Here is a 26,812-nt window from a genome sequence, read left to right as displayed (position 1 = left end):
TCTGTGGCCTCCTGTCCAAATACACACATTTATCTCCAGTCATTTAGATTACTGTAACGGACTGTATGCTGGTCTAATAAAACAGATGCTAAACAAACTTCAACTTGTCCAAAATGCAGCTGCTAGAATACTCACTAGAACATCAAAATTTAATCATATCACCCCTATTGAGTGGGCAGCCGTGGCCTACTGGTTAGCGCTTTGGACTTGTAACCGGAGGGTTGCAGGTTCGAACCCCGACCAGTAGGCACGGCTGAAGTGCCCTTGAACAAGGCACCTAACCCCTCACTGCTCCCCGAGCGCCGTTGTTGTTGCAGGCAGCTCACTGTGCCGGGATTAGTGTGTGCTTCACCTCACTGTGTGCTGAGTGTGTTTCACTAATTCACGGATTGGGATAAATGCAGAGACCAAATTTCCCTCATGGGATCAAAAGAGTATATATACTTATACTTATACTATTCTTAAATCACTTCACTGGCCCCCAGTTAAACAAAGAATTGATTTCAAAATACTTCTTCTTGTCTTTAAATCATTAAGCTGCCTTGCCCCACCCTATATTTCCGATATGATATCTTTTTATGATCCAACCCGTTACTTAAGGTCCTCCAGTAAATGTCTCCTCACGATCCCCAGAATCAACACTAATGCTGCACATGGTGCCTTTGGTTACTGTCCCCCAATCCTCTGGAATAGCCTACCTCTGGAATTAAGCTCATAGCAATCAATTCTCGCTTTTAAAAAGGGACTTAAAACGTATTTATTTTCTTTAGTTTTAAATTCATGACTACAGGTCTCTGCTTTTAAAACACTCCATTTTATTATTATTATTTTTATCTATTAACTTTCTTTTTTTGTTTTTGTCTTTTCCTTTCTTTTTCTTTTGCTAAGTGTGTTTGTTTATTTTATATAATTTAATGACAACTCTCCACTCAAAGCACATTGTGTCTATGTATGCTATATGAAATGTGCTATATAAATAAACTGACTTGACTTGACTTGAAGAAAAAAAATGACGAGAGAAAAAGAGACGTTTTAATTGGCAGAGAGGCCGCCACAGCTCCGCATCAAACACGTTTCTGGTAAGCAAAGAAATTCGCCTTATTCACCCGGCGGCCATTACGAGGCTAAAGGGTACACTTGCCATTACACCTCAGTCCAGCAGATGGTGGTGGTTATGCACTCCGTTTGCAAACTGCTAAAAAAAAAAACTCACTGAAGAAGAAGAACAGGCCAGTGAACCCTTCTTTTTCGGTGAGCTTTTTTTTTTGGCAGTTTGCAAACGTAGTGCATTACCACTAACCTGACTCTCGCCAGATGAATTTCGTTCCGCCTAGCTCCACTCATCCATCTGGAACCGATCCATTGAAGTGTTGCTTCAGAATGCTTCAGGTTACATTACCACCACCATCTGCAAGTGTACCCTTTAGCCTCGTAATGGTGAATAGAAAACCCCACCGCAGTGCCGCGTCAGACACGTTTCTGGTAAGCAAAGACAAACGGCTTCCACACACAGTTGCGTTCTGTCAACGCATGCCAGTGGGTGTTCCCGACGGTAGCTATGCAAATGACTTAAAGTATTGATTTGATTGGCTGGTGCCGTCTGTTGATCGTTTGTTCGTAATTTGATTGGCTGGTGCCGTCCGTTGGTGCAGCAAAAGTTGAACTTCTCAACGCGAGTGACGGGAGCAACGCGACGCAACGGACCCACAATTCAGTTCGGCAACGGGTGACGTAAGCCCATGTAAAGTGAACGGGATGCGTCTCCAGCACTGCAACGCACGCAACTGTGTGTGGGAGCCGATAGAAAATACCATGCAGCCACCACACAACTGACACGCACCAGACACGCAATGTTCACGCCACGCACCCGGTGTGAAACAGGCAACTGCAACCTGCAACTCATGCAGGGATGGACAACTTTGATTATAGAGAGGGCCACAAATATTTGATTGTCACTGTCAGAGGGCCAGATGTGACTGTGCACTTCCACTACTGGGATATAGTAGTAATTTAAATGTACATTTTACTGGAGTACAATACACTCATATGTGGAAAATGCTCCCTGCATATATTCTGGGGAGTCCTGTCTAATCAGGCAGGGTGGATGGCACGGCTGAGGAGCTGCTGCCACCTGCTGTTGAGTATCGCAAATGATTGGAGAAAACCTCCGTCAGTGTCTGTCACCCACTTACTTAAAAATGATCACATTATCACACAGTAAAATTATATGAAATGTCAGACATGAGCCATGGCTTCCTAATCTGTGAGTTCATGTGTCTGTCCACACATGATTAATTATCTGTCATCATTTAATTGTTTTGGTCTTAAAATACTGAGATGAGCTCTGGCTTTTGGCTTTCACATTCAAGAACCAGAATCACCATTGACAGGGTAAGTAGTATAATCATTTTTACACTTAATTGAAATAATAATAATAATAATAAGAAGAAGAAGAAGAAGAAGAAGAATTCCTAAGGCAAGGTGCCATTAAAATATTAGTGATTTGATCAGTTTCTTGTGTTCAAATTAATTAAACATGAATCAAATTGCAAATGAAATGGCAGCATATAAAACACATACACATTTACACACTGAAATTTGCATTTGCACGTAAATGATAACATAGATCAAGTCCTTCCCTTATAAATAATAATGCTCTCGAAGGGCACTGAGGTATGCTGACAAATGCATTTTTACCTAAGAATTACCCTCTGTACGGGTACATGTTCACTTAAAACAAGTCTTAAATCTTCCATCTGCCCCTGAGCCCTAGGGCTTGACCCTGCGGGGGACGTGAGTGTTCTCATCCCCCTTGGCCCCTCAATGGGTGACGACCTGGAGGCTTGAGGGCTGAAGGTTAGAAGCCAGTGGTTTGTTCAGAGGTAGCAAACAAATTGCCCAGCACAGAGCAAACACACTGAGTCTCCTCCTACTCGGTCAAGGATTACTAATGTCAGAGAAACTGTTACCCAAGCAGATATCGCCAGGTAACTCCATGGGAAAGGCAAACCTCTTTCTCTCACTTTGAAAACATATGGAGAGTCACTAGGACTGTACCTTGTACTTAGACGTAGAAATTAGAAGTGTCATATTAGGTAGGTAGGTTGGTATTTATTTATATAGCACATTTTTCATGCACATAGTGCAACACAAAGCGCAACATAAGACGCTTCAAGATTAAATTAAGACCTAATATTAGGGATGGCATAATTATTATAGATTTTATAATAGACATTAGAGTTTTGTGCATTGTAGTTTGTGCAAAGACTGCTAACACCTACATGTACCTTCTAAAATGACTCAATGTAAACTTAATGAAGTTCTTCAAGGCAAGTTCTCTGTAACCACGACAGTTGAAGAACTGATATAAATGCATGTACTGATCACATTCCTTGTCTACTGCAAGTCAGTGTTTGTGTGTTGTAGTAGACTACTTTGTCAATGATCTATCTTGACAATATTCATCAAATGCATTTGGCATCTGTTATTTATGAGGTTGTGACAGTTAGTCACCCCAAATGACTTCATGACTGTGGTAGTTGTGAGCCTGCTAGCTCAATGCATTGTGGGATTTCAATGGTTGAATCTGACCTATGGGCTGGGAAAGAGCCTCCAAGGTCTTGCGTGGGTGGCAGATTTGGAAAGATGCGGTCAATGTGTGTGTGATTTTCAAAAACACAGAGAACCTCTGGCTTGCCGACTGTTGGTATCTGGTTGAAAAGAAAACATGGTGATGTGGACTTAAGAGAGTTAGTGTGGGTTGGTTAATGTTATGTAGGTTATCTTATTATTTTGTTTTATTTATAGGGTTAGACCTATACTTTTTACCACAATTATTATACTATATCTTTTGTTATTTCATTACTGTAATCTCAACTTCACTGAAAATTAGGACTACCCTCAGTGAACCTCTGAGAATAAATTAAGGTTGGATGAATGAATGAATGAATCTTTAGTTAAACTAGCTTCTTTCCAAACATACTCCTTCCCACATGCACAACAATATGAACAGTGACTCTTTGGACAGTTGTAAAAAACAACAGTCCACACTGCATTAAAATATGTATGACATTTAAACCATATCAGCAAGGGTCGGGTGCTATATGGCCAACACATACACCCTATAGACATCTATACATTTAATAGTATTTAAATTGATACTTAAATTTACAACTATGTAGTGCCTGAAATGAATCAATGGGGGGTGAAATATTAACCAGAGGTTGGGGGACTTGCAGTGTTGCATACAAAGTGAGCTGCCCCTAGGACATTCACCGTTGCTGTCTTTTTTTCTCCACAAAATTTGGATATCGCAGATTCCCTCCCTTTCCCATTTAGATTTGGTAAGTAGGCCATTTATTTTTTTTACTCTCACAAACTACTGCTACTCCAACTGTCATGACTAGCACATACTCATGTCATGAGTACTCTTCATGCTCATGTCACATACGACATACATAAGACATAAAATGTAAGAGCTATTTAAAAAAATATAAGTGGATGGTCATAGCTGATGTATTTAAGTTGCTCTTTTAAATAATAGTAGTGCTTCTCTACTGAAGCTAGAGGAAAAATCGAAATGCATGATTTTGAAAAGATAATATTTTAACAAGAGGCCTACAATTCTGAGCAATTCTGCACTGAAACATGTCAATTCTGCACTTGCGCTGTCAAGTTGTCTTTACAGCTGCTAGACATAGTGCAAATTATTTGCACATTCTCACCTCAAACATGATGTGTAAGTATGTGAAGTTGCATCTTTGCCTGCTGTGTGTGAGCAGCACAGTTGTGCCTATGGCCATCATTAGCTCTGTTAGCATTTAGCATATCAAGAAAATGCTGCATCAGCTCAATAACTAAGTATGTTGCAGTCCTGTTGACATTGAATGCAGATTTGGTGTTGTACCTAATGTTAAGTATAAAATGCCATTACATCTGGAATCAGAATAAAATGCATTCTTGGGACTTCAATGGGTTGTGTAAAAAGTTGTTAAAACATTCAACACTGGAATGTGGAGATGTACATCATTACTAAAACCATTGCTTTTATACACAAGTGCAAGGTGCGTAGAACAATCTAAACAATGCTGTTGCTTCAGAAAACACCTACAGCATCAGACTCCTCTCTTGAAGGGATATAAAAAGTAAAACCTGTCAAAATGCTACCACCCAGGATTAGGAGAGTTTGTACCTATTTGCATAGAGATTTGAATAGTGAGTCCATAGCCTGGTTCCTTGAACCTATCTTGCTTTCATACTCACTAGAGTTAGAGTCAGTGTGCTCACTGTTAAAGGGGTGTTTTCTAAGTCTCTGTTGCCACACTGCAGGCTGGGACCCCCAGGATGGTGCTCCATTTCACTCTGCTCCTGCTGCTCTCCCTCTGTACTCAAGGAATGATGGTAAGCCATGTCTTTTACCTGTAACACTGGAACTGGTGGCACTAGTGGAGTTATGCACCCATGCTGGAAACCTTCTTAAAGGTGCAGTGTAATGGACTGGGTTGGTGGGGTTGTTGAATATTATCAACCTCTGTTGCTAATCAGTGTTGTTGCATATACCATAAGGTGAATATACCCAGAGAATCTACCTCACTATTAACACAACCATGATTGAGACACTTTTTGAAGTTCTTCATGTACAGAAACAGGCTCTCTGAAATACCAGATGTTTCTCCTTCCCTCCCTCTCACACACATCTGCACAATTTGTCTCCATTTCTCGCTCCCTCCCTGCCTCTGTCTATCTCTGTCAGGATGAAGCTGCACCTTTTTCTCCTTCAGTGCCTCCAGGGGAGGAGGATGAGTGTGGAGAGGTCTTCTCCCTGGAGTCCAACCACAGGGCGGTGGAGGCGTCTCTGACCAAACTGGGCCTCACGCTGCTGGAGCACCTCAAGCCAAGTCCAGAGCAACCCAATGTACTCATCTCCCCTCTCAGCATTGCCCTCGCACTCTCACAGCTAGCCCTGGGTACGTCTGTGTCTTTGTATCACTGTGTCATGTGTTTGTGGACTTGTGCCTGTGTGTGTGTGTGTGTGTGTGTGTGTGTGTGTGTTGATGTGAGTGTGGCATTAGTCATAGACCCTGACAAACAATTATACATTAGAATTAAACATTAACTACACATTATTTGGATGATTATCATGCCTGTAAGTGAGTAAGTAAGTAAGTAAATATTTTATTTAGATAGCACATTTTTCAGTGCAACACAAAGTGCTCCACATACAAGACATTGACACACAAGACAAATGATGCCAGATGGAGCGGCATAGTCGCCAGCGTACCCAAATTTACAGACATACAAATGACACACAGGACAAAAGATGCCGGACAGAGCGATGTAGCATAAATCAATGTCTTAAATGCTTTTAAAGTGTAGTGCTGTATATTTCAAATTCCAAGTTCAATCAGCACTGAGGACGACATACTGTGTATTTAAGTGAATTTAATGCTTCTGCCTTGAATTAATTGGTCTCCTATTCTCTCTTAGGGGCACAGAATGAAACCCAAGCACAGCTTCTGAAGGCACTCCATGCCAACGATCTGCCTTGTTACCACAAGCTCCTCAGTGGCCTGCAGCAACACCTCAACACCATGGCAATACAGGTGGCCTCGCGACTATACCTGCGCCCAGGTGAGGTGGTGGCAACAGGGAGATTGAATACTTTATCCTAGAACTACAGTCACCAATGAATCATAATCATATCCCTCCACAAACAATTAAAACAAACTTGTAAATCTTTGTGTGTTTTCTCCTTGTTAGAGCGGTCTCTTTTTCTCCCCATTATTGTTCATCCTCCCATTTCACTCTCAGGATTGATCAGCTGTTTCTGTGTCATGTCCGTCTTCCCCCAGCTGATTATTGTTTCTTCCATGGTCTCATCTGTGCATAGGTTTCAAGGTTAAGAAGGAGTTTGTGCAGGAATCATTACACCTGTACAAGTCAGAGCCCGCCCCGCTGACCGATGTGGAAGAAGTCAACAAGTGGGTGGAGGAGGTCACACATGGTCACATGACCAACTTCCTGACCAGCATACCTCGAAGTGTGGTTCTGCTGCTCTTGAATGCACTCTATTTCAAAGGTGAGCAAGTTGAGTGTGACTGAAAAAACAGTCTAGCAGCCACCCAGGTCCTCAACATTGCCCAAAGCTGTCCATTGGCACACACATTTGGTCTACACACACACACACATCCTCAGGGATATAGTGGAGGCTAAACGCAAGTAAACACAGTTTATCCACCTCTGAAATTTCAGAAATAGAGTTTATCCACCTCTTATTAGAGTTTATCCACCTCTCAAAAGAGTTTATTCACCAATTGCAACTTTTAACATTCAAAATTACACAGTATTATCCACATTCACTATATGTACAATCACCAACACTCTAGAAACCATTTAATACCACTGGTTATAAACATTGGATAATAACCTCCACCATCATCAAACATGTTCTGAATGCCTTTTTTAAAAATCTGATTCCGCATGGCGCAGTCCACCTCACAGTGATCACTGTATTCATAGTTTACCCACCTCTTCTTTTACCACTACATCCCTACATATACTCATAGATTATTGAGACATTTTTTTGGAACACACATTCCTTAAAATAGACCTCTCCATGGTGCTAGAATCACAATTACAAATCCATTTCTGCACTGCTTCGTCTTGTTTACAGGGGAATGGGAATCCCGTTTTGACAAGGAGCTCACTGGCAAAGACCGGTTCTACATCAACAGCACCACACCTGTAGAGGTGGTCATGATGGTGGCTCCCAAGTACCCACTGAGCATGATGCTCGACAATGCGCTTGGGGCCCAGGTGGGATAATCTCTCCTTTTCTGTCTATCTTGCCATTTCTGGGATGACTCTTGCGATTTTCGGGATCACTCACTTTTCCACTTGTTAGTTGACATCATTTTTGTAACTATACAAAATACTATGTATTAGGTCCTATATCTACAGTATAGGCCTACATGTGTAACATCCAAAATCCTTATCTTCTCTTGATTTGATACTGTAAAGATCACGAGAACTTTGTCAGATTCGATCTTTGAGTCGATGCAACTATGACACCCTCTGAATTCCTTTCCCATGTGACACAACCAGGTGGCTCGATTCAGATTCCAGAACAATACCAGTTTCCTGGTGGTGATGCCCAGTGGCACAGGGTCGGAAAATGTGTCCACAGTAGCAGCCAAGCTGAACATCTCTGACCTCTACACTCGCTTGCCGGCTGAGAGCACCATGCAGGTCAAAATGCCTAAGTTTAAGCTGGAGTACAAGCAGGAGCTGCAGGAACCTCTGACCAAAATCGGTGAGACTGTGGGCACCAGTGAAACTGTATCAACTAAATCGTGCAGACTAAAATAAGCACCTGAAATTGTGAGATCAAAGAACAACACCACATGTACTTTTGATAGTGTAGGCTTGATCAAAACCAAATGTTGGTCTGTTGACATATATCCTACCATTATTTTCTCTAAGTCTACCCTTACTCCTTTACACATTTGCTTCTCTCTCTCCCACCGTCCCCTGGTCAGGTCTGGGCTCTCTGTTCGCCTCCCCGGACCTGTCTGGCATCACGGAAGGCCCCCTTCAGGTGTCAAGTGTACAGCACGCCTCAGCCATCACCCTGAGCGAGGAGGGCGCAGAGGCCTCGGCCGCCACCGCCATCCACCTGCTCCGCTCCGTGCCCATGTTCGCCGTCAACATGCCCTTCCTGTTTGCCCTGACTGACGACACCACACACGTGCCCCTGTTCCTGGGTGTCATCACCAACCCCAACCCCCACAGCTGAGTGATGGAGCGCCCGCAAAGTGACAACATAACGCAGGGAAAGATAGGCCACCCCCCACAAAGCCAATGGCCCTCTTCCCCGTAATAAACTAAAGCTTCAGTCATATACAGTCCACTCAGTATTCAGACCACTGATAATTCATTTTTATTCCTGATACCTTTTTTAAAAATTGCAGATTTTTTTTAAAAAGGGAATTTGATGTAGATTTATGATGGGATGGGATTCATTTCAGTGATTTGAGAATGAGGAGGTTGCAATGTAACAAAGTGTAAAAAAGTGAAGTGGTCTGTTCTCTGAATGCAGTCTGCTTTGACCCTCTTGAAAAAGGACTGTTCTCTGTAGTCACGGGTTGAAACAGATGGACCTGTTGAGACAACAAAAATCTCTTCATGAAACTCCCATTTGGCCAAATTCTCAATATCATATCTGTTGTTACCTCTTTGTGCTGTGTACGTAGTTGCGTGCTGATATCCCTGATTTGTTCTAGTGTGTATTATTTTAGTTCTTTATTGCTTCAGAGAATGTTTCTTTTTTAAACATGGTAACATTTCTTTCTCAAAAGTAGTATCTCAAGATCAATGATGAAAGGTGAATTATGATTATATGGGAGTATTAAAAAAGAAATGAATCTTGTTTTGTTATTTTCACAGAAAATCTCAAAGAAAGCATATTACCAAATTCAATGGTTATTATTATTATTATAACCAATACTATATTATAAGTTCATGTAACTCTATAATGTAACTATATTTATTATAATTTAACTACATTATGAAATGTTGCTTTTGTTAATTAAAATACCAAAGACATCCTTGGGTAAGCAGGCAGAGGCAACTTTAATGATGGATAGAAACCACAAGGCGATTTGTATGAAAATAAAAAGTTCACCTGTATAATTCAGAGTATACAGCCATGAAAATGAAGAAATTAACCAAATTTAAACAAACAGGCCCAACAGATACAAGCTGTTTTTTTTTTTTTACTTTTTTGAATACAGTGGATATTCTATTCACAGTGATTTTATACAGCATGAAAGCATGTAAGATAACCATACATTCTGGACAGCACTTACAAAAGCTGGGACGTCAAAGACGCACACGTTAGATGCTTAAAAAAAAAAAAAAAAAAAGAAAAAGGACAAACATATCATGGCTAACCTTGGTATAAAACATAAAGAGCAGGTTGCTTGCAGATAATACATGGAATGTTGGCTTACAGGAAGACATTGTCCATTTTAGTGGGATCTTCTCACCCTCCATTGCTACATTCTGTCATGGTGTATAAATGATATTGGGGAATTGTTAATGACAGTGGCATGAGTAGAGGAATGTACAAATAAAATGCTCCATAGACAGCAAGATAAGCATTAATGCCAATGGAATGACACAATCCCCAGATAATTCAGAGATGCAACCGGGACACACCGTAAAATCACTGTTGAGGTGAAGGAATTATCATTTGTTTTTACTGAATGAAACACCTGTACAACTCACTCTGTATGAAAGCAGACAGATGTAAATGGAGAAAGTGTTAACTTCAGAATAACAAAACTGTGATGCAACAAACTTGTTTTCTGTACAAGAATTTGAAGTTGTATCAATAGCAATGGCTGAAGTTTCTTTTTGTTTTTGTTTGTGGGAGTGAGGGGAGCATTTGGAGAATGGTGAGATCAGAAGGGGAAATGAGTGTAATATAATGTCACATGCACCAGACTGATGGATGTATGCTAAGAATCATCACCCACTGCCATAATTGTGGTAACTGACACTTAATCTTTGATGACTGAAGTGAAAACAGAACAATTCAGGGAGGAGATGGGGCAAGCAGCAGTCATATTCCATCCTAATGTTTCCCAGCGATCAAGCAAATGATTTCATTTCTTTTCCTGGCCTTTTTGAAGCAGCATTGCACCAGTTTTTACTTCCAGAAGTGTTCTGGGCTCCCTTTCACTCACCCACTCTCTCTTTCACACACATACACACACACACAGTGCACTGGTGCTGTCTTGCTCAAGAGGACAACAGTATGTACAGAGGAATAGAGAATGCTGGTAGGGTAGTCAGCGAAAGCTGGGCCTTTATGAAATAAGCCAGAGGTGTGTGTATGTGTATGCATGTAGGTGTGTGTGTGTGTGTGTGTGTGTGTGTGTGTGTGTGTGTGTGTGTGTGAGCATGTGTGCTTCCCGGGCCTGTGGTGATGGTAGAGCGGGGATCATGAGGGACGGTGTGGGGGTGCCACCAGACCGCTCTTCCTCTCTGGTGTCTGGAGGGAGGGGGCAGAGATTTCTGGGACAACAGAAACATACCAAGCACATCAATACCACACAGAAAGAGAGCTGCTCCAACACAGTGCTGTTCTAACCCACTACACACAACCATGCAAGACTTAAGACAAGAAAGAGAAAGAGATTTGCTTGCAGGTGCAATTGCTGTATTTGTATTTGGTTAATGTAATTCTGGGACAGCAACAATGGTAAATATAGTTTGGTTGCTATAAATGTAGTAACAAAAATAAGGGTGAAATGCTATTTTCATTTGAAAAACACAGCCTGTAACAACTAAATAGTTTGAATTGCCTATCTGCACTAAGCTTGACTTTTTAAGAGTGTATAATCTGAGATCAATCTGACTTAAACTTGGTAAATTTGCAGCACAATGCACACTTCCACTTTACACCACTGCTGACTACACAGACAATCTGACCAAGAGATAAAGTCATCAGAAGAACCATAATAACGAAACTAGTAACCATCTCAATTCTAAAAATCAACTGAACAAACTGTTACTGCACACTGACCCATCTAAAAGGACAATGGGAAGATGGATGTTCTTGCTTTCCTAACACAGGGGAAAAAGCGTAAGCCAGTTGATCTGCATGCAGTATCTTTGCTAATCACAAATTCGCCAGATCTAAGCTATCGATAAAGGAAAATGAACTGATAACAACTGTTTACTGACCTGACAAAGAAACACACCTCAGATGTAGCCTATTCCATGTTCCATGTAACTATCCTTTGTATTTTTGTCAGTCAATACAATTCATTGCACATAAAACACTGCTGTATTGTGATTGCCTTCCGCTACAATCTCTGGATACCAGTGTCACAATAAATGAGTAGTTTCACAATCAGGGATAACGCCTAAAAATTAAACCTTCTTGAAATCTGTTTTTTTTGTTTGTTTAATCTTCATCCGTTGAAGGATAAAAATGGCAACTGGTGACTGACAATTCTTACATATGTATACTTCCAATGTTATGCTTTAGGTGTGCTGGAATGGACACATGAGAAAAAGGTTTTTCGACAATAATATAAGGATACATTATTCATACAATATTTGTAGAATGTATTATTGTTCTTTGGGTTAACATAATGTATAGGCACAGTCAGGGATTTTGCAGAAAGTCTTGTTTGTTTGTTGATGTTTAAATTAATTAGTAGACACTTTTGTGCAAAAAAAAAAAAATATTACATTCTATTTTAACCCAGGACCAAACGAAACACGTCAGAGAGGTAGCTCACCCCTACCTTCAGTATTCCCAGAGAAATCCCACGCATGGTTTCGTTTTTATTAGGGGGACAGGCTGCCCCCACTTTGCTTGTTTCCAATTTTCGGAACCTGGGCTGCCTAGAAACCGGATTTTTTTTTTACAGTGTACTCACCGTATTGGCAGCTAGCGGTTGTGAGGAGATGATTGCTGAACGTGACCAAAAATGTTATGGGCTTGAAATCGTGTAAAATCCCTGACTGCACCTTTAAGTAAATCTGTTTTCGCCATTATTATTATATACACAGTCCATTTTATAGCATATTTATAGAAAATGTGTTTCAAAAACTGTTTCACTGGAGACTTGGTTAACTTGGCTAAAACTAATGGTTAATTTTTACAACTATATGAGTTATTATGATGTTCAAATTGTATCCGGACATTTTGTATGTTACTTAGTTTGATGCATATCTGAAGTATTTCCACTGCGAAAAGAGTTCAACCAGGTCAGCTATAATTCTGCAATTTCCGTTAACATTATGATAATCCTGTGCTTTCTTCGACTGATCGAATAATCCAACATAGGGACAGACAACAGTGATGTAAGCATACAAATAGTAGAAGGGTGAAAACACAGACTGAAACCACACAATCTGTTGTTCTTTCTACTATGTTATAAAAGTGCTACTTTAGAGAGCATATTAAAGATAGGAAGATGCAAGTGAGAGTTAGCATGACTGGAAGAAACAAAAACACTGCTGGTGTGAGTGGTGAGAGACTGACGCAAAAGTGCAACTAAAAGCGTGCAATCTCATCATGCAACCTGCCACATTCACCATGGCGTTTATCATTAGTGATCCTTTCAGGCAAGGAGGGTGGTGGGGGATTGGGGGATTGGGGGTTGCAAAATGCAGCAACAGTGAGGGGAGTGGACACTGTGGTGGACAATGGAGATGTGATATGTGTTAAGTACCAAGCGGCTTTGTTGTACTAATGAAGATTTCAAAAGACATGCAAGGACCTGGATCAGCCCCTCCCACCCCACCTCGAGTGCGGTTCAGACTTATGAGGAAGACAAAGGGGAAGGAAAATAAAAACTTACTTCATTCATACCTAAGAAAAGGAGACAAAATGCACAAAGTCATGGTGTCAGATGGTGTCAAAGGTGTTGCTCTTCATCTCAACATTGCACGTTTTATGATATATTGTCATTTTTATTTTACCAGTAGATGAGTCAGGCACAATCTGACTGACCCCGGAGGAGAGCAAAACAAATTGCTTCAATAAATCAAAACTTGACTGAAAAATGAGCATCTCCAATAATGTTTGGCAGTTGCTTAACACTCTTTTCAAAGTTGGCACATATTTCTGTAGTGAACAGGAAAAAATTTAATTTAATTTCATATCTCAGTCGAGTCATATCTCTGCTTTGAGACATGTGTGAGGACTAAACTGGCATGATTAAGCCATCCACCTTCCGGAGAAAAACCCTCCATCAGTAACATCAACACTGAGTTTCTGCAGTGACTCAATAGGGAATAAGCCAATTCATAACAGCAGTGTGCACTGCTGTGGACGTTAACTCAGCAGGAGTGTACATTTCTGGGCGGAATAGTAGATGGCTCCATAGAAGGTTGGGGCAGCTTTGTGTACAATCTGGAAAAGGTCGGAAAATATATCTGTGCTTCCTCAAGGGAAATATAAGGGTTGGAAATATTGGTATGAGTCAGGAAGATGGCTTATAGCTCGGTTCTATGCTAGAATATTCTATGGTCACACTCAGAAACCTATGTCAAGGTAAAGGATACCTCAACATAGGTTGCGGGTGTGTGGACAAACGAGCAAAAACTATCCTATAATGAATGGCATATCATTCATGTAAAAGAAAGAGAGATAAATCATATTTTTGTTTTTGTCTTTGAGATCATTTTCAGAAACCACCTCATGTACCGAATCACTTTAGAATAATAATATAGAGTAATAAAAAAACATGATGTGTAATAACATTTACATGCAACTTGGTTTCCTTCATCCTACAGCAGGTTAGGTGACTAGCTGGAGTTTCTGCACAAATTAACAAAGAACCAATAGCCTCAGACCGTTATTCTGACCAAGGTTAACTAACCAATTCTGCGTGGTCGTAAAAAAAAACATGAACTGACTTACTGTGGCAGGGCAAGGTTCAATCAAGAATAACAAGAATGGACACACAAAGTGTCAAGAATTTAAAAGTGCATTGCAGTACGTATTTACTGCACAACACAGAAGGCAGACTTGCAGATATGGAAAGCTCAGTTGTTCCCGTGCAGAAATGGACAAAAAAAACAAACAAAGAAAAAAAACTAAATGAAATGCACAGTTCATTTCCTACTGCCGTACTTTTCCTGGGATGTAGTTCCTGTCAATAGCCTCATCCTGAAGAAACATATGTAGGCAGCGTTCGTTCTGGGCCAGGGGATGGCCTGCAATTCTGATCAAGAAAGACACAACAGCAGTTGAAACAACAATGAATACAGAAAAATGTTAGAGACAGATTACTGAGAATAAGGCCGGTTACACAATTTCCTGTATTATGTGCATGATGCCCAAAAATCTTTTGATTTTCATTGAGACAACATGTTAAATGGTACATGCATGGAAGGCCTTTATATAGTGCTTTTCTACGCCTTGGAGCACTCAAAGCACTTTACATAGTAATTCCTTACTGGAAATTAGAAGCATTCATACTGGCTGTGTGAGATGCTGCTGCCATGACTCGAGTCATCTGGAGTTTTGGTGTTCAAGCTCAATACAGAAAGACATACGCCTGGTGGTAGCAGCACCGCAGCAGAAACGTCACATGTGAATAAACACGTACAAGTGATCCACAACAGTCACAACAATGAGGTGGGCAATGTGAAACAAGCCTAATGCTTCAAGTACAATATCCACAGTGTGTAGTCAAAAAGACATGTGTTAATGTATGTGCATGTGTTAATGTAGTCTGTGTTGAAGTTATTAACACCAAAATGATCTTGTTTGATGTTCACGTTCATGTCGTAATTCTATCTGTTGTGTCTTGAGGTTATGTTACACTACATACATCCCCTCTGACAATGGATCTCAGGCAATCTCAGCCATTTACAACTCATTCACATGGGTTTCTCACAAGGTGCAACTATATTATTATAGGTGACCAAAGGTTATCTCTCACCTCCAATAAAGCCAGAGTGCTTCTGTGTCATTACGAGTCATTAGCCAGTGAAATACTACAGAAGCGGACTGAGGGCTTTTCAGGCACAGAGTTTAGCTCTGCGCTCTGTCTGTGGTCTATGTAATCTTGTCTATAGTGTTCTGGGCGTAGGAAGAAATGACTTAGGAAGGCAAAGCCAGACATCCTGGCTGTCACACTTGCTGTGTGTCTTGGCTAAGGCGGTGCCAGAATTGTGAGCCCTTCTCAAGCTCAGACATGCAAACTGAACATTTTTCCAGGCTGTCTACATTGTTATTAAAAGAAAAAAGGAGAAGAAGAGAAGGCAAAAGCCCAACCAGTCCTGCAGCCAGGCCTGTCTCCCTCTCCTAAGCAGTGCACCTGTCTTTTATACTGTGTGCGTGCGTGTGTGTGTTCAGGCATGAGTTTCACTTCTGGTTGCAGTGAAGGTTGCAAAAGTACCCCACAAAAAACCTTGGCAACTGAATCTGCAGATTATGCCCTTCTAATAAACATGGCACAGAAATCTCCCCATGTGACAAACCCTTTTGGTGCTAAGAGTTTTAGACGCACACAGTCTATCAATAGAATGAATGCTGTTCACTGATGAAATGAGATCTAGGAGAACACATAACAATGCCTGTGACGAGCAAACTTCCATGTTCAATGTGTAGTTAGTTAAATGTGTGGAGTTTAGCTTATATTGTTAAAAACATCTGTATACGTACATACACAAATTGTACATGTATAATGAGAAACTGTGTGTCTCAATATTTTCAATGTATTCATTAACTTGCATGTTTTCACTTGACTGTACATTTAATTAGGATAAGACAGGAATCCCAAACCGGTACAATGGTTACACTGGTACATTGCATGTTCTGTACATGAGCTTTTCTTTGAGAGCATAACAAGGCCACAAACACCTACCTGTTGATGAACTGCTCAAGGCCAACTCTTCGCTCCTCTATGAAGGACTCTTCGAATATACCCTCATCTCCACGGAAGGGTAGCTGTCTCTTCAATGCCTTCCCTGGCAAGGGAGGCACAACAATCTGCAAGAGAATGAGTAGTCTAATTATGTGGACCAAAAGGGGACTTTCAGTTGTGTCTAACCTAACAAAGAAACACTCACTTTCAGCAAGTGGATAGGTAAATCACTAACAGATATATTCAAGGGCACCAATAAAGTCAAATGTATTTATAGAGATCCACCTGAGGATGGGCATGGACACAAGGTATAACCATATGGGGGAAATGTCTAGTCTATTGCATTATAGTCTATTGCTCCCCTGAGATCACACTTTGTACATATATTTTTGGCTAAGCTCCAATGATAAGACATGTTATGGAAGATGGCCAAGAAGAAGAATTTTCAACTGTGGTGACACTGCAATTCTTCTGATGACATAGAGGGTATGATGCAGTAAATATTGATGCTCACATCATGTGACTGAGGACCTACAGCCAATTTTTCAACAGTCACTGATCTTCTGTGAGCCTGTATAATGAAACGATCTGGTTTTGGGAAATGAACAAAAATTAAATGAAATGTATTCCATTTTTATAAATGAATGCTTCTGCATATACGGTATAAGCCTTTCACCTTTTTGTGGGAAACATCCACAAATGGTCATCAATTCTGTCACAGTACAGAGTGCATGAAATCTCTGAAAACTCATCGACAGCTAACATGTAAGGTCCTGTTAGGCTTTCATCAATTATCATGTTTGCCACATGCAATCAATATCCAATACTCTCCTGGCAGTATGCTTCCATGGTAACAGGCCAAAGCCATGCTTCTTTTTGCTGTCTCCAATAGTTAAGAACAGTAACATTTTACAGATAGTTTGTTTAAATTCAAATCATTATTGAACATTTACATAACATCACCTTAACGAATCCCCTTAATCACAGATTGATGTCAACAGAGTTTTTGTCATTAATCTGAACATCTATAGATAGCATTATAGCCTACAAGACAATCCAAGGAAAGTGACATCAAAAGATCTACTTTATGCTATGGGAAGACACTGCAGGCGAGTTACATGGGCCTACCAACATTGGGGTATTACTGAATTGCTTCTGGATCCTTGAGATTTGGTTGGGAAATGAATAAATGGATGGCAGACATCGCTCTTTAATACAGGTGAGTTTGGATACGTTAAACCTTCAGGAATAATTCCATTCACTGCAAAGGAACAGACGTGGATCTCTGACACATTTATTGCAGTGCAAGGTCCCATTTAAGTGTTGCTGTTGCATTTTAAATAAGCTGGCGTCTGCGTGAGTAACCACTTTCATGAGGAGAAACTTCAGAACTTCTCTGACAACTGTCTACAATCAACAGCGTTTTGCCTAACTATTAGGCCCTTACCTTACTGTCTCGTTCGAGTTCATTTTTCAGCCACTCGAAGTCACTATATCGTCTTCGCACAGAGGACTCCTTCATCTTAAAAATTGGGAGGTTTGTCTGCAATAAGATCACAAAGAAGTTACATCAAGCAAGACTGGGTGTGACATTTATTTCAAGCAAGTGGAAAGAGTGTGAGTGTTATAGATAAGGACGCGTAAACCTAATGTATGCTGTCGACTACATTAACGTTAGCTGTTCACCTAGCAAGTTTTCTGATAATCAGTGTCGTAGTGCCTGTGATTACTAATTCAAATGCAAAATATGTGCTCTACTTGATTTAATCCCTTTGATACTTCGTGTCCTGACACAAACCATAACCGCTCTCCTTCTACCTAATTATTTCAATGAAGTTAGCGAGCTAATATCGCAAAAGTCCTTAACGTTAGTGGGTCAAGCAACCTAGCTATGTGTCTTATACTCTGTTTAGTAGTCAAGCAATCTAATAGTGCTGGTGACCCAGAAAAACCCTGGTCCGTTTTGCTATATTCTGTTGTCTCTATCTGGTTGTTATTTCCATCCGAATAGGACCTGTCAAACACCATTATCGTTAATGTTATTAACCCCTGCTAGAACTAGCTACCTTGGATAGATTCTAGTTAGCCAAAGCTTGCTATTGAACATCGATGCTAGCTGGCTAGCTAAACAGACACCAGTACTAGAGGCAAAACGTTTGTTGGCTATATTTAACAGCTAATTTCTCTCTAGTTCATAAGTATAAACACCATTTGTATAGCTATGAAAGCAAATAACAAGTTGATGCAGCAGGTAAGGTATCCAAGGTTCGGACCAGCCTTCACCCAAAACCTCGATTCAAATGAAGATCCCAGTCGCTTGCGAGGACGAAGTTAGCAACATAGCAAAATGTTATGACTTAACGTACCTTCATTCGGACCTCGTACGTGGTGAAACGGTTTCGTCCAACACCAACGGTTTGAGGATCATAAACGTCGATTTCAAGAAAGTTACTGGGTGGACCATAGGCGTCCGTAAGATCCTGAGGTTTTGAGTTTAACCGGCGAGTATCTGCGACCGTCGGCTCTGACATTTTTGACAGACTAACGATAGCTAAGTTAGGTTAGCTGGCTACTTAAAGAATGTATTGAAAGCTAACGTTTCCTGCGGATACAACTCCGTTAAGACCGCACACTACAGTTATAAACTATTTAAGACATCAGATCTCTCGGAAAAGATGAATTTGCAAGCTTTGTCTAAAATAATGCGACTCAGCAATCCAACAGGAAATCCTTATTCATAGACCTAACCAGAAGTCGTGGTTGCTTCGGTGGAATGGGATATGTGGTCCCACCCACTCCTCAGCAGCTAGGGGTGGCCTGGACAGGCCGTAATCATTCGTGAAGAAAGCACTAACCAATGACCATACTTTTTTTTGTCTCGGATGAAAACTCATTTTGGGGGTGGAAATGACTTGATCTGCGAATAAATTATTATAGTTACATTTCAACGACGGTTGGTCAAAATTGATAGCCTACACACAGTAGAGTATAACCTAGTTCTACCTACCTGACGCAAGAGGTGATGATGATGCTGGGAGCTGGAAATCTTAACAGACAATATTATCATTCAATTAAATTATATGTTTTAAAATGTTAGGAGTGGGCTGAGTTATATGGGGATATCCTTACAGCTGTGACAGCAGGCAACATCTGCTCAAATCTGTAAAAAACATCATAGGAGAATCATTTGATCAATCCTGCTTCACGTGGGCTAGTTCTAGTGAGCCGCAGATCAGGAAGGAACAGAGAAAACACAAGATGCTCCTCTTTCCAAAGTGTGTCAGATCTTGTATTTTCCTTCCTTCTGAACACCTGCCTAAATCCCAGATATTCTAATTCTTTCAATTCTCAGTTAAACTGTGAGCGGTACAACTTGACATAAAAGAAGAAGAGAAAAAAAAACTGCATCGTTACAAATTACGCAAGACTTTGACATTAGACAAGGTTTGGAGCCTATGGGCTTCCGTCGCTATTTCTGTTCTTGCATTCTCATGTTTTTGGTTCCTCTTGAGCAGTCCAGTCACAGCCCCATGGTCACAGCAGTAGTCTATCAGACTGCGCTCTTCCCACACTTTGTTCGAGTGTTTTGAATCAGTTGAATAGCTGTTATCTTTTAAGATGTGGAGTTAATGTAAACGGAAGCTGTTTTAGGAGCTGACCCATGTTCAGCTCGTATAAGAAGCAGTATTAAATAGTTCGACGCTAGCTGAACGGCTAGCTAGCAAACAAAGCAAAACCCAGCTAGTCGGAATCCCTGTCAACGAAAGGTAAATAATGGTTTTAATTGTACACTTAAAGTCAATTTAAATTGATCTCTTTTAAAGTGATAATGAGACCTAACGCATATCACAGTTCCAATCATCTTGCCTCCATATGATCAAAGTTGGTATGCTAACGTTAATGTTTGAGGCCAGTAACGTTAACGTTAACGATGTCAAATATGAATAATAACGTTGCATTAACGTTACTTGTCCGATTGCCATTGTCGAATAACTTCACATTATTAGTTAAAAGCTGTTCTGTCAGTTTCATGTTGCAAATTGAAAAGGTAACTGTTTGCGTTGACATTGCATATCCAAGTCAACAGGCTAAGCTAACGGTAAGTTAAACTAGCCTTAACAATCGACCCAGTTCAAGCTGTGTTGCTATTAACGTTGACGTTACAAACATTTTCAACAAAGATAACTAACTTTATCGTTTAGCTAACCACCAGTACGTTGTAGGTCTTCGGCATTTTAAGCACTCTTCAGTAACGTTAGCCAGGTGGTGATGTTGGAGCGATAAAGTAACGTTAACGATAGAAAAAGATAAGTCACCATTATTGTTAGCTTGTTAAAATGGTCTTGAGGTGGCTAGCCAGCTGCCAAGTTATTCCTACTCCTTATATTGGCTAACTTAGCACGCAAGATGCATCTTAAATGTTTAGATGATTGCTTAATTAGCAAGTTGTACAGCTAATGAACTGCAACAATCAACCATGTGGTCAATGCGACGTTACTGTCAACAGACTGTTTACCTGTTCTCACAGATTTCCATCATGAGATTTCACAAGTTGGCTGTTGTACACTGATAACATTAACTGATTATGTGAAGACCACAAACGAAATGGCAGTGTCTCGGTACGGCTCCTCTGGCCAGCATGGTACTCTGTGTTCAGAAAAGTAGAGGAACCAACATCTTCTGCTTTATCCTTGTCTGTTGAATTAGTGCTGTAAATTATTATGGGAATAAGCGTTGCCTTAAAACATGCTAGACGTGAATTTGTTATGCTTCTTACAGTAATGTTACTTTGTTTATGTAGATTTGTGGGTTCCTTCTAAGGGAGTGTCATCACAATGATTGTTTCGCCTCTCCTCTCCTCTCCTCAGGGAAGACATCTTTCTGACCATGACAGCGATGCGCGTGGACGCCAAGGTGGTTATGCTGGGAAAAGAGAGTGTTGGAAAAACCAGTCTGGTGGAGCGATACGTCCACCACCGTTTCCTTGTTGGACCCTATCAAAACGTAACGGCTAAGAATTTAGTTATCCTACTTGCTTGCAAGGATATGCAGTAGGCTCAGTTGTATGTCAACACTAATCTAATTCACTTGATACATTATGAGAGTCCCTGGCAGTGTCAAATATTCCAGTCAAACGTGAAGTTCCCCTTTTGACAAGTTCACTGTTGTATTTGAGCATGACCAAAGTTTTGCCAAAGATGATGAGCAACTTTACAAGTTGGGATTAACCATTCTGGCGACAGAAATAAATTTCCAGAGACAAGATAATTGAATGACTAAAATGCCATGTTCGTGTAACAAAAATAACTTTCATGTTTAATTTCATTTCATAGACGATTGGAGCTGCTTTTGTTGCCAAGCCAAACCATGTAGGAGATAAAGTTATAACTCTAGGAATATGGGTGAGTGTCATATAAGCTACTTTCAGATTATCGGCAGCATTTGACCTAATTCTCATTTTTGCATGTGACCCAGCTGTGACTTCCCAGCTGTGACTTCCCAGTTGCTTTCATTATGTGATTTAAGATGGGAAACAAATATGATCAGACTCAATGATTTAAAACTGCTCAGTGACAGAAATGTCTAAATATATTTGTACTGTAGTATGTTTGTGTTCAAGTCCATAATGTGTCATTGACATTAGACTCTTAAGTAGCTAGGTTTATGAAACAGAGGTATAGTTAATTAGTACTACCTACAGCTTGCTCTTGGTGGTGCTTGTTTATGTTTTTTATTGGTTTGGCAACCCATCAGTATGTTATACTATATGGTGGTATTTTTAGTACATAATATTCCAACAAGCCCCTGTAAATAGCTAATTAGATTCAATGTTGTAATGTAGCAGTATTCTAGTCAGGCATGTCTTTAAAATACTAGTGGATACCGCTGAAATGTCTTTTACATCCCTGTCAAGCATTTTGACAGATGCCTCCATCCAAATCAACTAAAGAAAGTGTACTACAACATATAAATTGTGTTAGTATGTCTCCCCCTCTTGGAACATGATCCCATGACCTTCATTTGGTAGAATATAGAGTGGTGGCTATGCAGCTGAGTTACAGGAACATGTTACAGAGGTTTTGATGAGCTTACCTTTGCCTTTTTGAATGATAGGACACAGCGGGATCAGAGCGCTATGAAGCCATGAGTCGGATCTACTACCGGGGGGCACGAGCAGCAATCGTGTGCTATGGTGAGTTGGCTTGTCACTGTTGCTACCAGATCACTATCAAAGACTGTGTCGTAGCAAAAGTCTCTTATCACTCTTGTTATGATTGTTAGGTTTGCTCTCGAGAAATGTGTTCTTCTACATGTATTTACATTTACGGTCTTTATGCTACTCCTTAGTCATCTAGCAACCTGTTTAATTTATATCATCTCTTTTTTAGTAAACCTTCTTTTGTGTTGGCTCTCATAGAATATTTCAACATGATTCAGAACATTGCATCTTACCTGTGATGTCACTTCCCTTTCCCTATAGACCTAACAGACAGCAGTAGTTTTCAGCGTGCCAGATTTTGGGTAAAGGAATTACAAAACTGTGAAGAGGTAATGTCACTTTTCTTGTTTTTTTTTTTGGAGGCTCTGAAATTGGTTTGACATTGTCTTTGACATTGTCCTTGTTGTCTGTTTTAAGCACTGCAAAATCTACTTGTGCGGTACTAAAAATGACCTAATTGAAGCGGACAGAGGTGCTCGACATGTGGACTACCATGACGTGCAGGACTTTGCTGATGGTATAATTACTTTTCCACAAATCATCGAAATAAATTCTCTTTACTTTCATATGTGTCCATCCAGTCTTTCTGCTTAGACGAACTCTGGTGTTCCTGCATAGTCCAGGAACAGCGCTGGCTCAATAAATGGGATGTAAGCAAAGTGTCTCAGACTGAGTCATATACCAGTTCAGCCAGTCTGTCCTTAAGAGTGTTCAATTCAATTTAAATAATTGAATTGAATTGGACTTCATGTGCGAAGTTCATTGGTGTTCATGCTCCAACGTTGCTGCAGAAACACAGAAGTGAGGGTGTATTTGATTGGCTGCTAAGCTCAAATATCAGGACCCGTTTACCTAGGTTGTGGACTGGACCTTTGGTCTTAAGTGTGTAATATCTTAATTATCTGGATGCATGAGTCACTAAGTGGCATTACAGAGGCATCTGTCTTGTTTCCCTGCAGAGATTGGGGCCCAACATTTTGAGACTTCTAGCAAAACTGGAAATAACGTGGGTAAGTGGCAAAATGACAGCATGTTGTGGAATTTTCTTGTTCACTGTCAGTAGAAGCTTCTTGTACGGAAGAGTATTAGGGCCACATGAAAAGAAAATATTTTTGAAAATTCAGAAAAATCGGTTCTGAGAAAAACACTCAACATTTTTGAGAAACAGTCAGAAATAATTTCTGAGATTAAAGTCAGAATTTCTGATTTTCTCGGAATTTTCAAAAAAAAAAATTCTCTTCATGTGGCCCTAATACTAATACTTCTCTATGTGGTAGTATACAGTATGAATTCAGTGTTATGAGCCTAGCTATAAACTGACCTGAACTAGACATTTTTTTTGCAAAAACAAAAAAGACAACTTTTATGTTTTGTTGGTCTACAGATGAACTGTTCCAAAAGGTTGCTGAAGACTATAACAGTTCATCGTTTGAAGTCATGCCTGGTAAGACAACCTTTTCTTTGCAGAAGCTGCAAGTTTACCAAGTTTAGGAAACTGACATTTGTCTGACTAAATTAGACAAACTATTCTGAAAAAAAAAAAAAAAAAACATAATGGTATCCACCAACTTAATATTAAACTCAAAAGTAGACTTTGACTGAGCACCTTGAACAGAGATTAATAAGACAGTTATTTATTTTAGAGCTGCTGACGGAGTAAGTTACTCATCAAGCCCGTGCTCCTCCACTGAGGACACTGCAAGATGGTGTTTGAGGATGTATTTTTTGTGTGCTTCAGTCACAGATCAAATGCGATTGACCCATTTCTCTTATCTCTCTTTGCAGAAGAAAAAGGGGTAGACCTTGGTCAGAAGAAGGACTCGTATTTTTATGCCTGTTGCCACCACTGACTGATGTGGTTTTGCCTGTGGCCAGCCAACTACACCAGAGCCTCTTGCTCCCAAAGGGGAACTTCATTCCTTGGTCATACGATCTGTGCATCTTTTTATCAACGGCATCCACAAAAGAAACGCTGCCATTATCGTTTTGTGCCAAGCACCAGTGTTGTTCTTCCTTCTGCTTTTTTTTTTTTATCTTTGCAGTCATCCATGCCATGTTTTGGCAGGACAGGACCTCAGTGGAGGAGAAGACTTTTGTTGTATTGTACTGAGTCATCACTCCAGTTCCTTGCTCTCTTCTGTGCCTCCTCTGAGGCAAAGGTGTGGCGGAAGAAGGGGATTGGTGCCAGAGGCGCCACAGTGATCCCAGCTGGAACAATGCCCCTGTGTCCACCCTCTCCAGCGCCTGTTCCAGTGGGAGCACCTTCTGTCTGCTAAAGACTGTTTACTTTGCTCTCATGTCCTTCACTCTGCTTTCTGCTTCAGATACTGACAGTGCTATTTTTTTCTCATTTCTATTTTTTTTTTTTTTTTTTTTAAATAATTCCTCTTTGCAACCTGTTTGCTTTCATTGATTGTTTGAACACTATTTATATCTCGTTTTTTTATTTTTATTATTCTGACCCGTGAATGATGGAGGATGACCATTCAGTCATTCCGTATAGAGTAAAGTTTATCGTTCTTTCACCTCAGCAGCACATTTTGCTAGTTCAGTGTTTTATCCACTTGAGCTAACTCATATAAAATATGTTATACCCACACAAAGAGAGCTGTGAGTAGGAATACTTGTTCTCTAGTGCACAAGTTTTGCACACAAAGACCCCTCTACCAAATTGATCTTGCACAGCGACAGAGCAGGCAGAATGGGCAGTGATGAATTTTGAAGAATGTCGTGTTTAATGTTTACAATGTTTTTAGTGGTTTGTTTTAATTTAATTATACTTAAAGTGTGCATTTTGAAGAGCCTCTCAAGTATCTTTGTGTGAACATGTGAGGAAGTGGCTTTACTATGTGTGCCTCGACAGGACATGTACAAAAGCATAATCTAGTTGGTCGGAACAAATCGTTTCACTTTTTAGCTATGTTTACAGAGCTTAGTTTACAGTTGCTAAGATCTGGGACAAATACAGCATTTGAATGAATGTAATCAATGTGGATATGCATTTTTGCCTGAAAAAAGTTGCAAAAGATGCTCATTATTATCACTCCGATCTTGCACAAATACCATCTAGTCCTACTTCTGGATGTGTAGCACAAGATGAATTTCATGATTAATGTCATTTCAGCTGGATGATCTGAATGAGATAATTGAATATAAGTAAACCAGCAGTTGTCATGGTACAATTGGCCATGGAAAAAAATACACTGACAGAGGACAGGCATTCAAGTAGGCATCCCATGAAGACATGATCATGTTTCCAACCAAATCATGAAGCACTTAGCTTTTGAAGTGGTAGCATGGTTTTCAGAGCCATGTGAAGTATAGAAGGAAACTTGGGGGCAGTGTATGCATGTGTTTCTCTTTCTCTAAAACTGGATAGGACAAACTGATATCTTGGTCCCAGAGTGATGTGCACTCTTCAGTTTGTGTGATTTTGTCTAAACAATCCAAATTCTCAGTCATTGCCTCTGGGTTTCACACATGCATATCCGTGTATAACTGGTCTTCAAACAGGGTTTTGACTTCATGGCCAAACTGTAACTTGTGCAGGAGAGCTTCAGAAAATGTGATCGATGTCGTGCAACACAAGCACAAAACGACGCTCATTTAAGTTCTTTGTAGTCTGCTTCTCTCAATTTCCTTTCCCCCAATGAATTTTGTTGGTGTGTGAAGCTTTGAAGCGCTGATGAGTCCCAAGGCTGTAGAAGGCTGTTCCTGCCTACGGTTCCTGGTTTTCAGGGGCCTGGATTCTCAAATGACTATGTAGCACTTGAAAACGAACATAACCTGCATTACACATCACGTTCCATATCTCTACACTGCCTCTTTTGACATAGGATGGACTTGTTCTGTTATGACTGACACAAGTGCCACATGGATGGTTGAGAATGCAGCCCCTGGAAAGAAAAGCATTGTTCTCAGAACTTCCTCAATGTAATGAGACACTATGGGTTTGAGCTGATATATCCACGTGTATGGTGGTTGAACTAGAAATGATGTGAGGCATCTCAAATAAAACTCAAAAATATCAAGGCAAGTTTGTTTTTTATGCTGTGAACATGTCATCTCATAACACTCACAGCACATAATAGTTTGCACAGTTTGATATCAGTGAATGTGACTGCTCTGTCACTTATTTAAATATAGAATCTTTAACATTTGTAAATTAGACAAGATATGCTAAATCTACATG

General features: G+C 40.3%; 3 protein-coding genes across 6 annotated transcripts; 2 read left to right on the top strand and 1 right to left on the bottom strand.

The window, feature by feature from the left end:
• The first annotated feature begins 1,415 nt into the window (after positions 1-1,415).
• On the top strand, positions 1,416-9,422 carry LOC125289289 (alpha-2-antiplasmin-like). The gene is made up of 9 exons (XM_048236041.1): positions 1,416-1,482; positions 4,317-4,343; positions 5,329-5,400; positions 5,753-5,966; positions 6,487-6,630; positions 6,890-7,078; positions 7,673-7,815; positions 8,104-8,311; positions 8,538-9,422. Exons 1-9 carry the CDS (start codon positions 1,435-1,437, stop codon positions 8,792-8,794), a joined length of 1,302 nt encoding a protein of 433 aa, XP_048091998.1. The 5' UTR covers positions 1,416-1,434; the 3' UTR covers positions 8,795-9,422.
• LOC125289308 (sorting nexin-12) lies at positions 9,050-19,202 on the bottom strand. 4 transcript variants are annotated; one of them, XM_048236085.1, is made up of 6 exons: positions 18,767-19,202; positions 17,848-17,943; positions 16,401-16,525; positions 14,660-14,750; positions 13,383-13,393; positions 9,050-9,158 (listed from the first exon to the last, which is right to left on the bottom strand). In XM_048236085.1, exons 1-5 carry the CDS (start codon positions 18,929-18,931, stop codon positions 13,388-13,390), a joined length of 483 nt encoding a protein of 160 aa, XP_048092042.1. In that variant the 5' UTR covers positions 18,932-19,202; the 3' UTR covers positions 9,050-9,158; positions 13,383-13,387. The 4 variants fall into 4 exon arrangements, with proteins under 4 accessions (XP_048092042.1, XP_048092035.1, XP_048092028.1 ...); XM_048236078.1 differs by lacking the exon at positions 9,050-9,158 and adding an exon at positions 9,612-10,062; XM_048236071.1 differs by lacking the exon at positions 9,050-9,158 and adding an exon at positions 9,612-11,079 and having other exon boundaries at positions 18,767-19,200.
• A 681-nt stretch (positions 19,203-19,883) lies between these two features.
• Positions 19,884-26,651, top strand: rab24 (RAB24, member RAS oncogene family). The gene is made up of 9 exons (XM_048236054.1): positions 19,884-20,167; positions 21,269-21,404; positions 21,734-21,802; positions 22,515-22,593; positions 22,882-22,949; positions 23,038-23,137; positions 23,580-23,630; positions 24,005-24,064; positions 24,406-26,651. Exons 2-9 carry the CDS (start codon positions 21,288-21,290, stop codon positions 24,468-24,470), a joined length of 609 nt encoding a protein of 202 aa, XP_048092011.1. The 5' UTR covers positions 19,884-20,167; positions 21,269-21,287; the 3' UTR covers positions 24,471-26,651.
• The last annotated feature ends 161 nt before the right edge of the window (positions 26,652-26,812 follow it).

This window comes from Alosa alosa, chromosome 2 (assembly GCF_017589495.1).
Source record: "Alosa alosa isolate M-15738 ecotype Scorff River chromosome 2, AALO_Geno_1.1, whole genome shotgun sequence".
NCBI lineage: Eukaryota > Metazoa > Chordata > Actinopteri > Clupeiformes > Clupeidae > Alosa > Alosa alosa.
This window is presented reverse-complemented; position numbering and strand designations above follow the sequence as displayed.

Excerpts from the sequence above, each read along its gene's own strand:
- LOC125289308 (XM_048236065.1), bottom strand. The coding sequence starts at position 18,931 with ATGTCAGAGCCGACGGTCGCAGATACTCGCCGGTTAAACTCAAAACCT. Across the intron at positions 17,944-18,766 it reads CGTACGAGGTCCGAATGAAG|ACAAACCTCCCAATTTTTAA; the intron begins GTACGTTAAGTC and ends ATCTTATTGCAG. Across the intron at positions 14,751-16,400 it reads CTTGAGCAGTTCATCAACAG|AATTGCAGGCCATCCCCTGG; the intron begins GTAGGTGTTTGT and ends TTTCTTGATCAG.
- LOC125289289 (XM_048236041.1), top strand. The coding sequence starts at position 1,435 with ATGGTGAATAGAAAACCCCACCGCAGTGCCGCGTCAGACACGTTTCTG. Across the intron at positions 5,967-6,486 it reads ACTCTCACAGCTAGCCCTGG|GGGCACAGAATGAAACCCAA; the intron begins GTACGTCTGTGT and ends ATTCTCTCTTAG. Across the intron at positions 6,631-6,889 it reads GCGACTATACCTGCGCCCAG|GTTTCAAGGTTAAGAAGGAG; the intron begins GTGAGGTGGTGG and ends ATCTGTGCATAG.
- rab24 (XM_048236054.1), top strand. The coding sequence starts at position 21,288 with ATGACAGCGATGCGCGTGGACGCCAAGGTGGTTATGCTGGGAAAAGAG. Across the intron at positions 23,138-23,579 it reads CGTGCAGGACTTTGCTGATG|AGATTGGGGCCCAACATTTT; the intron begins GTATAATTACTT and ends GTTTCCCTGCAG. Across the intron at positions 24,065-24,405 it reads ATCGTTTGAAGTCATGCCTG|AAGAAAAAGGGGTAGACCTT; the intron begins GTAAGACAACCT and ends CTCTCTTTGCAG.